General features: G+C 33.9%; 1 protein-coding gene across 1 annotated transcript in view; it reads left to right on the top strand.

Annotated features, from left to right (window-relative positions):
- The first annotated feature begins 9,356 nt into the window (after positions 1 to 9,356).
- LOC125678941 (protein Shroom3-like) overlaps positions 9,357 to 12,042 on the top strand; it is a 77,342-nt gene continuing 74,656 nt past the window's right edge. Inside the window, exon 1 of the mRNA XM_048917757.2 lies at positions 9,357 to 9,865. Within this exon, the coding sequence (XP_048773714.2) occupies positions 9,698 to 9,865 (168 nt within the window). The 5' untranslated portion in view covers positions 9,357 to 9,697. The remainder of the gene's footprint in view (positions 9,866 to 12,042) is intronic.

Raw genomic sequence — 12,042 nt, 5'->3', positions numbered from 1 at the left:
GTTATACTTTTAATATTTAACATTAAAAATAAAAAAAAATAGTTTGTTCAAAAATCGTTAACCAGTCTAAATAATTTATTATCTATGGAAAATATTAACTTCTTTTTCTTTTTTTTTTACTATATAGATAGTTTACCAGATTTTTAGGTCATCTGAGTAAACTCAGGTGACCTGTTGCAATACGGAAGTTCCGAGTTCCCCAAGAGTTATTTCCCTTTGTCGAACTCTTACGTAAATTATGACGTAAAATATGATGACAGTGGGTACATTTGCTAATTACTTATCGTTGTATTATTTCTTAAAAGATGATATCCAGAGTTTCTGAGACCATCCTATCTTAGGAAAAAGGCAACTTTAGTGAGTTTATGAGTATTGGATAACAAAATGGCTCAAACAAATATTGTTAATATTACCATCTTTCTTTGATAAAAGCGTCACTCGTGTAGAAGAGGAAACGAATAATAATTTAATAGCCAATTTGATGATCTTAAGGTAACTCCATACTCGCAGTTTTATCTGATACAAGTTTAAATTGTGTATTTATTTCCATTCATGAGAGTTAAAACTAACAAATTATCAAATAAAATACATAGATCATCACACTTTTTAAGATGTGAGACGTACATAATCAGAATCATATATCACCGTCAGAAAATTGCAATTTTCATTAAACAGCGTTATCAAAATCTCATAAAAACTGGTTATGACAATATAGTAGCATTCATAACAATTTCATGAAACTGTATCTTCACAAACATAAACAAAATGTATGTAAAAAATAAAGGAAATCATCGCATAATAGACTTGATAAAGAAATCAATAGAAACAGAGTTATTGCCATTGCATTCAATATTTTGAAACGTATCATTGATTATTCATCTATAACTTACTTTTGAAATATTTTATTTTTAACAAGATTTTTTACAATAACTATAGGAAAATACTCCAATAAAATTTATGTTCCTATCATGCATAAATCTAAATAAATCATTGATTTTGCAAAATCTGATGACATCACAGGAGGGTGGAATTACTTTAATTCAAACAAATTATGCTTGATATGGCCAGAATATGCATACCAGTGATTGATATAAACAAAAGTTACGCTTTTATTACATTAATCGTACGTAATCGTTATGTACAATGCCAGTCTACGATTTAATGTATACATTGTGTACCCACCATACGTCATAAAATGCGAAAGAGTTCGACAAAGGGAAATAACTTTTGGGTAACTCGGAACTTGCGTATTGGTTGTCGTCCGTCGTGCGTTAACTATTGAATATTTTAAACTTCTTATTAATAACTACATGTCCAATTCTTTTCAAATTTGGTATGAAGCATCATTGGGACAAGGGGGGCATAAATTGTAAATTCCAGGACTCCAGCATCCCTGGGACCCTAGGGGTAGGGCAAAAACTGCCCAAAATTAACAAATTTTCAAAAATCTTCTCAAGAACCACACACATGTAAGAAAAACTAAATGCATGGTGATGTAGAGCAAGAAGGCCTCTACCAAAATTGTAAATTTCATGATCCCGGGGCAGGGGTTCTGACCCCAGGGCGGGGCCAAACTTGGTATATAGTGTTTATGTGTAAAACACTTAAATAACATCTTCTTTAGGCTTGTTGATACTAAATTAAAAGTAAATAGATATTTAGAAAGAACTAGTAGCCTTTTATCAAAATTGTAATTTGATGATCCCAGGGGTAGGGGTTTTGGTATCAGGGTGGGGCCCAAATTGTCAGTTATTAAATGTGTGAACAATAGACATTTTTAACTTCTTCTTTATAACTAGCATATTTGGAACAAGGGGGGCATAAATTGTAAATTTCATGATCCCCGGGGTAGGGGTTCTGACCCCAGGGCGGGGCCAAACTTGGTATATAGTGCTAAATGGATAAAGCAGGTAGTCTTTTACCAAAATTGTAAATTCTATTTTCTCCAGAGTAAGGGTTCTGACCCCAGGGTGGGGCCAAATTTAGTATATAATATGTGTAGGTTTGCTGATACTGTATAAAATCTAAATGCACACTTAGAGATAGCAGAAAAGGATGTACAAAATATGGTGAATTTCATAACCCAGGGTTATGACTTTAGGATGAGTCCAAATTAGTCATATCTTTTGATATTTTAATGTTAATACACCTATTATTTAAAGCCTCTCATCAGTGTATGCACCTTTGAGGGCAGTGAAGTTTTAATAACACATCTTGTTATACTGTTGCTGAACGTTAGAATTTAGCTTAGATATTCAGAACAGGAATTTTTTTCTAGGTTTCATTGCCCATGGAAGTAGTGATACTTTTTCACTAGTATTCAGATGACCGATAAGGCCTGTGGGCCTCTTGTTCATTTTATCCAATGAGTAAATTATTAATATATATTAATAATAATTATGCATTTTAATTCTGACACCATGAATACTTTATTCACATGTATGTGCACATCGATTTTCTATTATCTTTTCTTTCAAATTTGTAAAGCGCTTTAGAGAACTAATTTAATCAAGATTTTTGCAAAAAAAACTATGACATCGCATGCGGATCGATCTACCTTAAGTTCATCAGGCGCAGCCCCAATATTTTGTGTGCATGCATTAGATAATCTTGAAATAATCTGTTGCCCCTAGGTTCTATAGCAGTGCTAAAAGTAAACACGAGAGAAGAAGAGTGTTATGTTTATTCAGTTGCAGGCACACATATCATTTGGTGCACACCTGGGCATACCATTCCAGAATACCAAAAAGGAGTTATTTCCCGTTAACCCTAAACAATTTAACAGGGGTGCCTGCAATAACCTCACTGCAAATTGAAATAAATATTTTCTTATTTCTGACGATTTTCTCCATAACAAATTGAAGGTTCAATTTATTGTTTAGGCTCTCGATTGTGTAAAATTGGAGTTGGTGAGGTCAGGTGCATGGACACGGCCTATTGTGCTAATGTTCGCAAATGACAACTGAAAGGACAGTCACAAATATAAAATATATCTCTATGAACTAAAATTACTAAACTTGCTACAGATTCATAGTGTATTGCATAACTGCAAGACATAACAAGTGATTTTGTTTATGCATTGATTTACCCATGGGTATTTGAAGTTAATGTAGATATAGATCCGCTGTTATCTAAAATTTCGTGAAAACGAATTCTATTTCGAGGGAACAAATTAAAACCTCTTCCACCTGTCCTAAACCAGCCCCCATATGCATGTGGTTGTTCACTGAATTGGATCATAGAAGGGTATGGCAAGCTCTTTTACTATTTATTCGAAAAATAAGATATCTCTTCAAATTAAAGAAATATCTCTTATTTTAAAGAGATATCTCTTTAAAATGAGATACATCTCTTAATCTTAAGAGATATATCTCAAAATAAGAGATATCTCTTTCACTTACAGAGATATCTCTTTCACTGAGAGAGATATTTCTTATACTTTAAGATATGTCTCTTTCACTTAAAGAGATATCTCTTTTACTCTGAGAGATATCTCTTTTACTTTCAGAGATATCTCCTTCAGACATATCTCTCTAAAATTCCTAAAGAGATATCTCTCAAAGTATAAGAGATATCTCAGAGAAAGAGATGTCTCTTTCCAATATTTTTATTAGTTTGAATACTTAAGGAATTCTCCCTAAAACGGAAGCCTGCCAAAGCAAATCTTATCATGATGGCTGGGATGTTGCTAAAACACGGAACGGAAAATGGAAAGGAAGACGGAAAGGAAAATATATTATGCAATAATGTTATGAGGAGGTCAACATTTTGCAAAATCAAAAGGCTTATTATGAACAAGGGATGCAGAAATTACAGAGAGAACAGGGAGTCATCCTCAGAATCTACCATTTCATATTGATATCTCATACTAATGCATTATTATGTATTTTTACAGGTGTATTTTGTGGATGAATGTACCAACAGGCGCTTGCTTAATAATTGACATATTAAGTTTTAATAAAAATATCAAGCAAGCGCCTGTTGGCACCATCTTTTCCCCCGGTTTTGTCATCCTAGAGATATCTCTTTTGGTTAAAGAGATATTTCCCTAGCGTAAAAGGATATCTCTCTAACTTACAGAGATATCTCTTTAACCAATAGAGATATCTCTCTTATTTAAAGGGATATCTTATTTTACGAATAAATAGTAAAAGTGCTTGTCATAGTATGACAAGCCCTTTTACTATTTATTCGAAAAATAAAGTATCTCTATAAAGAGATATCTCTTATTTTAAAGAGATGTCTCTTTAAAATGATAGATATCTCTTAATGTTAAGAGATATCTCTCTAATAATGAGATATCTCTTTCATTTAGAGAGCTATTTCTTTCATTTAGAGATATATATCTTTCACTTAGATATCTCTTTCACTTATAGAGATATCTCTTTGACTTTGAGAGATATCTCTTTCATTTAGAGATATATCTCTTTCACTTAGAGATATCTCTCACTTAGAGAGATATCTCTTTGACTTTAAGAGATATCTCTATTACTCTGCGAGATATCTCTTTTACTTTCAGAGATATCTCCTTCACTTAAAGAGATATCCCTCTAAGAATTACTAGAAAGATATATCTCAAAGTATAAGCGATATCTCTTTAATCGTTGAAAAAGAGATATCTCTCAAAGAGAAAGAGATATATCTTTCCAATATTTTTATTAGTTTGAATACTTTAAAAGGAATTCTCCCTAAAACGGAAACCCGCCAAAGCAAATCTTACTATGATGGCAGGGGTGTTGCTAAAACGCGGGACGGAAAACAGAACGGAAGACGGAAAGGAAAATATATTATGCAATAATGTTATGAGGAGGTCAGCATTTTGCAAAATCAAAAGGCTTATTATGAACAAGGGATGCAGAATTACAGAGAGAATAGGAAGTCATCCTCAGAATCCCCCATTTCATATTGATACCTCATACTAATGCATTATTATGTATTTTTACACGGTGTATTTTGTGGATGAATGTACCAACAGGCGCTTGCTTAATAATTTGCATATTAAGTTTTAATAATAATATCAAGCAAGCGCCTGTTGGCACCATCTTTTTTCCCGGCTTTGTCATCCCTCCCCCCAGATTTTGACACAATGTTGTTTCACAAATGAAGACAAAATTAATAAGATAACATACTGAAAAAGACTTAAATTATAATTGAGCACCTTTCAAATTCTATTACATTATTCTGGCTGGTATCGTAAGAAAAGATTTTATGAGCTCATCCAATGAATAAAAGGTACACTCCCCCCCAAAAAAAAACATTGTAAAAGATAAAATAATTTTTGAACTATTTTCCTCAAACATAGCCTTTTTAAATCAAGCGTGCTTTTAATCGAACTACATAATGTTTAAGATAACTAAATTTGAATTTAGTTATACACCTGGTACTATATACATATATATGTATCACATCAAATGTTAAAGCGAACGAGTCCGGTGTAGAAAAAAGTTTTGCCTCATTTGGGATGAATCTATTGTGAAAGTTCGTGCATTTACCGATATCCTGTGGATTAGTGTTGAAACTGAAGAAATACAGCGGGAAATAAAGATCAAAACAAAACCAATATTAACTAGGGTGAAGTTTACGACCAATAGTGAGAAGAATTAACAGATTTATTTCATAATATATGAAATAACTAAAAAGCTAACGCAGAATTTATGCTTGAATGGAATTAAATTAATCCAAATGTTAAGCTATACAAGTATTTAGTTTAGAAATTAACTGCCAGAAGTCCTCCCAATCTAATTAAAATTAGATGTTAGATCCGCTCGCATACTATGTGAGCGGATCTAACATTTAATTTTAATTAGATTGGAAGTCCTCCCTGTTTAGGATTGGAGTGCTGCGGTTACTAAGTCTCCTGTTAGTTAAAAAATAATAAATCAAACACAAGATGTTTAACTTGTTGACTAAATAAGATCATGAATTATTATTGTTTTATACATATCACACTCCCTGTTGTAAGTACACACCTACACGGTATTATGTGCAAATCGTTAATGACGTTTTGCCACAGGGGGGGGGGGGGGTATAAACCTCTTTATATGCATACAACACTTTTTATTTCACCAGCATATAAATAATCTAGATAAAAACACCTCATTCGTGAGACAATATGAATTGTGATAAAGCGACATCATTTACCAACTTTTTAGGCATATTTTCAACATATGCTGTTGAATAATGTTTAGTCAACGCACCATGGAAGCTTTAGGGTCATACTAAAAGTTGTATTTACAGAGACTTCCACACATCTCCCAAATTTTTCACCATGGGGGGCCAGGGTGGAAAACTTCGCTTTGGTTCACCAGTAACGATTGCAGAAATATCTACTCCAGCACCCATCACATATAATACATGTATGCCAAACCTCTTGGAAATGTCCACAGGGAAGACTTTCTATATCGCGTAATTTGAGACCCCTCTCTTCATCAGTTTTAACATTTTAAAAGTGCTCTGGAACATTTTCTGGAATCCAAACCACATTTGCGTTTCTTTTTTCCCTCTTAGTTTTTCCCATTGTTCTACAAATATTTAATTCATGTGTAGTATTATTTATTGTCCATAAGCTACCTGTACTTTCATAACATTTTGTTTACCTTGTCATGTACGGACATAGATCTATGCATGAATCTTTCCAGTAATATTTTATCTGTCAATCACTGTTTATACTCTTTTAAATTCATTCAGCTAGAAGGTGAAATTTCACAAGGTATTTTAAATACTTTTAGAAATTCTACAATGCTTTATAAGGCTTGATAAAGATATATTGTATAGCTATATTGTTAAAGAAAGAGGCTGAAGTGAACCGTGGCAGCGATAAGATGTCTTTTGTTACGTTGAACAGCCAAAATTTAATCGTAATTAATCAATTTTACAATCTATAATTAATGATAACACATTTTCTAAAAATAAGAATGAAAATGTATACTGAAAACATCAACATGCGGCACAGCGATGTACCTTTTAAAAGGCACGTGACCCGAAATACACTAAATCGAAGGGGGTAAGAACTACGCTATTAACTCTAAAGAATATATTGTAATTAAGTTTAGTAAAGTTGCATTCGAAAGTGTATAAAATTACCTTTCCAGCAGTATATAATATGTGTATCGTTTCGTCAATCGTAACATTCACAACATCGATGAAAATAACAATGTCTCCGTTTTGGACACGCAAAATTCTCCGATCGCGATAGCATGCCAATTAATCAAAGTGTTAATTATGCTGTTTATTTGTAGTATTTCACTTGTTAATTGTGTGAATACATAGAATAAACCTTCCTGGACGTGACTGCAAAAATATTTTCTTTTTCTTTCACGTTTAGTGCGAACTGCTACTGAATAAACCCGACGACTCCCAAAAATCGGGGTGACCCGAAATACTCTAAATGCCTGTACCTAGATATCTAGCCTAGCCGCTACGATCTTGAATGCAGCCTTGCTAAACTTTTCACCACGAAGAATAAATGTAAATTTCACACTCATTACAAATATACAAAACAAATGAAATACATGCATAAGCTACAATGTGTATAAGATATTTGTATATGTTTTGTCTAGTTTCACAAATAAAAAATTTGAAACTGTTTAAAAAATATAATTATACATGTTATGTATTTTTCACAATCATTTATCAAATGAAAGTTTCAAAGTCATCATTATGCACGTATTGTAAAGGCCTTAATTCGGGTGTGACCTTGAAAACGGAGGTCTCGTGTCACAAAAGAGCCGTCAAATGCTGATGCGCGTGAAAAAATTCAAATGCGACGTGTAACAACATAGAAACAAGAAACAATGGTGCAAGCTCCAATGGGCCGGAACGTTAGAACTGAATATTTTCAGGAAAGGTGTTCCAAAGAAGTCCTTAGCTTAAAAGCTCGTAAAAATTACAACGCAAAGGCTGGAAAAATTTAGAGAACTTTTGATCAAATCCGGAGATGAACAAACTAAGTGAAAAGGTATCTTATATATTTTATGAGATATCTTATAAACGGTAAATTATATGAAATATCTTATAGATTATATAAGATATCTTAAAAAATTTCTTTTATAGGATATCTTATAAAAATTATGATAGCATAAAGTTTATAAGATATCTTATAAAAATTCATTTATAAGTCACAAATATCTTATAAAATATGTAAGATATCTTATAAAATTTATGAGATATCCTATAAAAACTCATCTATGGGATATATTATATATATTACATATCTTATTTGAAATAGAAGATATTTCATAAATTATGTACAATATCTTTTATAGAGGAATAAATATAAATATGGCGTGCCATACATGTCAGCTAATACTAATAAAAGAGCATGTGTTGAATGGGGTCTTATGAATGTAGGTACATTATAAAAATGTATTAAGTGTAATCCATATTCTCTCTCTCTCTCTCTTCTCTCTAGCCGACTAGGACGTCCTCACAATGTGTAGATATATTATTCTAAAGGCAAAAAAGTACTATGTTAGGTATAGCTATAGGGATATCTATAAAAGTTTATCTAATACTCTCTTTCGAATTATAAAAAAAGAAAGGTTTTTGAGAGAGAATATTAGTAAAGACATGTCCTCACACCACTTGTCCTCACTAAGCTAATATTTTGCATCTACATCTTTCACATTATTATTATGTTCCCCTCTGGTATCTAAGAAAGTAACTTTGTTCCATATATGAACCTCTGACGATTTTTCTTGCTTGCATTATATTTCTTGTACCTCATGGTTTGAGCGAATAAAAATTGAATTGCATCTACATCTTTCACATCAACGATCGTTACTATCATCCCAAGATGGCGGAAGGAAATTCCGGAAAGACCACGTTTACTTATTATATCTATTTGTATTGTTTATTTGCGAATGATATGTAGGTAAGAAATATCATACACTAGCAACAATTACGATCAAGTTACGGAAAGGAATGATGATAGTAACGTAAGAACTTTCGTTACTATCATCCTCGCTGTTTTTTCAACGACGAATTTTCTGTTCATATGAGCCGTATAAAAGATAAAATAACACCTGATCGTAATTGTTGCTAGTGTATGATATTTCTTACCTGCATATCATTCGCAAATAAACAATACAAATAGATATAATAAGTAGACGTGGTCTTTCCGGAATTTCCTTCCGCCATCTTGGGATGATAGTAACTATCGTTACTATCATCAGTTTAATACCAATGCACATGCTGTAGGCCACATTTATGAGGACGTAATTGTGAGGATAGTATTATTTTTGCCCTCATAGTGCAATTCTGTCCTTACAACTTCTGTCCATTGGTTGAAATGTATCCTCATTCTACACGCTTTACTGCCCCCTCCCCCGCCCTCTCTCTCTCTCTGAGACTCTCTCTCTCTCGCCAAATAATTCCTTCGGCTCCGACGTCTAAATACATTTGAAATGGGTTGCATTATTTTTGTGTTGAACATCGTCAAAAGTTGAATTTCAACAGGGAATCTGAATTAACACTGTGAAATAACCAACTACTCTACAAAGTTATTTCTTAAAAAGGATGCTTTTAAACTTTGGCGGCGAACTTTCCTGAAACGGACTTTAATTCAAGGTGTGCGTTTTTCACAGGTAACGTCCGGATTCTCATAGCGTCTTCTTTAAATCACATGTTCCGAATGAACCCAAACAAATTCGAGGGAAGTGTCTGTGTAATGTCAGTTCATGTTACATAGTGAATTAAAATGTCTGCTGATTCCACTGAAGCGGACGGGGATGTATTTTTCAGCAGTAAGGAAGTTCGAAAGTTCACTACCACCGGAACTTTTCAAGTGGTACTGAAAGGTGGTGCCCCATGGGGATTTACTCTGCGGGGTGGGGTGGGTGCCCAGTCACCCGTACAGATTTATCAGGTAAAAAATTATCTGTTTTCTTAAAACACACACAAAATGAAATACATGTTGATAAATTATTGCAAGTAAACCGATGGATCCAAGTGTGTAGATGCGGATCAAAAGTTTTTTCCTTGTATTTTTCATTTGTTTTTATTTTTACCAAAAAATAACAGAATGTCACAGACTCTCAAACAATTTATAACAATATATAATAAGCAAATATGAAATCCTTTTTTTTCTGCCCTGTGGTATGTTATGCTGAAAGTGTTTCCCCATAGTTTGTGGCTAATGTGGAAACATTAACATGCCACTGTCATGTCATCAGGAATCCTGTTGCACCTAATATACAGAATAATAACATAATTTATGTACGCCAATCTTTCTTAGTATTAGCAGTTCAAATAATATAATTAAATAGATTTATACGAAAGCTGTAGCACAACTAATCTCTATCCTGAAGTATTTACGAAATCAAAGCAGCTAACATTAATCAAGTTATCAACATCTCTTTGATGTTTCAGTGATTAAGGATTTACAGGTAGACTTGAAAAAAAAAGGAGACATCTCGTCATCTATATAATTTTGTGAATATACCCCAGTGTAGAAAGCTGAAAATAATGACAAATTATCCTGAGCACAGCCCAGGAAAAGAAGAGTGCTCATTCAAACATCATTAGTGTGCTCATTGATGTATAAGGAAGTTGTGAACAATAAAATGCCACAAAGTGCACTTAAGTATTATTTCATATAGCCAAAATTTTAATGCATGATGATTTTTAGGATTTTAATTTATTTCTAATTCATTACTTAGTTTAGAATTGTTTTTGAGGACATGTACAAAATTAAATTTTAGAGAATATTTAATGTCTGCAGATAGTACCTGATTTAACCTGAATGATAAGTCAGCTAAACTGTGGTAGACATTTCCCTTTTTCTTGTGAACTTAAGTCAATATAAATTTGGTGAATTAAGAGCTACCAGAAAGTTAACCACACTTTGTATGGTGACACTGTGGTAAGCACTTATATTATGGAAAATAAATGTCACACTGTTGTATTCTTACCATTTTGTATAAATCTCATAGATGACCTCACTTTTGGATGCTGTTGGTTTTCATGACCTTCTGTTATACTGTATTTTTATACTGTCAGCTGAATGTAAGTGTAGGTTTGAGTAGCAGGAATGTGTGGGGACTGACATGGTAAAGGAAAGGGAGGAAAAAGGGGAGCTAGGGCAGGCAGGAGGGGGTAGAAAAATGGGACAAGAGGGGAGCCAAAGGACATCGGGAAGGATTAAAGAGGGAGGAAAATGGAGAGTGCAGGAGGAGGAAAAAGAAGGAGACAGGAGGGGGAAGAAATGGTTGCAAGAGGGGAGGGAAAGGAGAAGAGGGAGGGAAATTGAGAGTACATGGTGGGGAGGAAAAGGATAAGGACAGGAGGGGAAGGAAATGGAGGAGGAGGAGAAAAAGGAAGAAGGCAGGAGGGGGAAGAAAAGGGACAAGAGGGGTGGAAAAGGAGAAGAGGGAGGAAAATGGAGAGGGCAGGGGAGATAAAGGAGGAGGGCAGAAGGAGAGAAAAGAAGGATGCAAGAGGGGAAAGAAAAGGAGGAAAGTAGGAGGGGGAAAGGGGCAAGAGAGGAGGAAAAGGAGGGGGGGGGGTAGGAGAGGGAAGAAAATGGAGAGGGAAGGATGGGGAGGAAAAGGAGGATGCAGGAGGGGAAGGAAAAGAAGGAGAACAGGTGAGGAAGGAAAGTGGAGGAAAAGAAGGTGAGAGAAAAGAGGAGAGGCAGAGGAAAGAGGAGGAGGGTGGAAGGAGAGAAGAGACTGGAGGGAGGGAGAGAAAAAGATTCCTTGGATATCAGTAAATGGAAAGTGAAATATTTCCTTTTCTGTTAAGCCTTTCCAATACATGATTCTTTTTAAAGAGTTTATTTTTACATTTGTAATACTATAACCATGTCCAAGTGACATTGATTAATGGCTATGACATACCTTCAAGGTCAAGTAACACATTCTGGACATCGGAAATATTTTGTGTACATGTGCATATGATATCAAGCATCAAATGTTTCTCAATACAAAGCTATTCATGGTGAAGACACGGAATGAGATATACTGACAGACAGATGGAAATGGTGATTCTATATTATTTTTAAGGAGTATGAAAATACATGAGTATAATAGTGAGATGATTTCC

Source organism: Ostrea edulis, chromosome 2 (assembly GCF_947568905.1).
Source record: "Ostrea edulis chromosome 2, xbOstEdul1.1, whole genome shotgun sequence".
NCBI classification, from domain to species: domain Eukaryota; kingdom Metazoa; phylum Mollusca; class Bivalvia; order Ostreida; family Ostreidae; genus Ostrea; species Ostrea edulis.
Note: the sequence above shows the minus strand (reverse complement) of the source record. Positions and strands in the feature narration are given on the sequence as shown.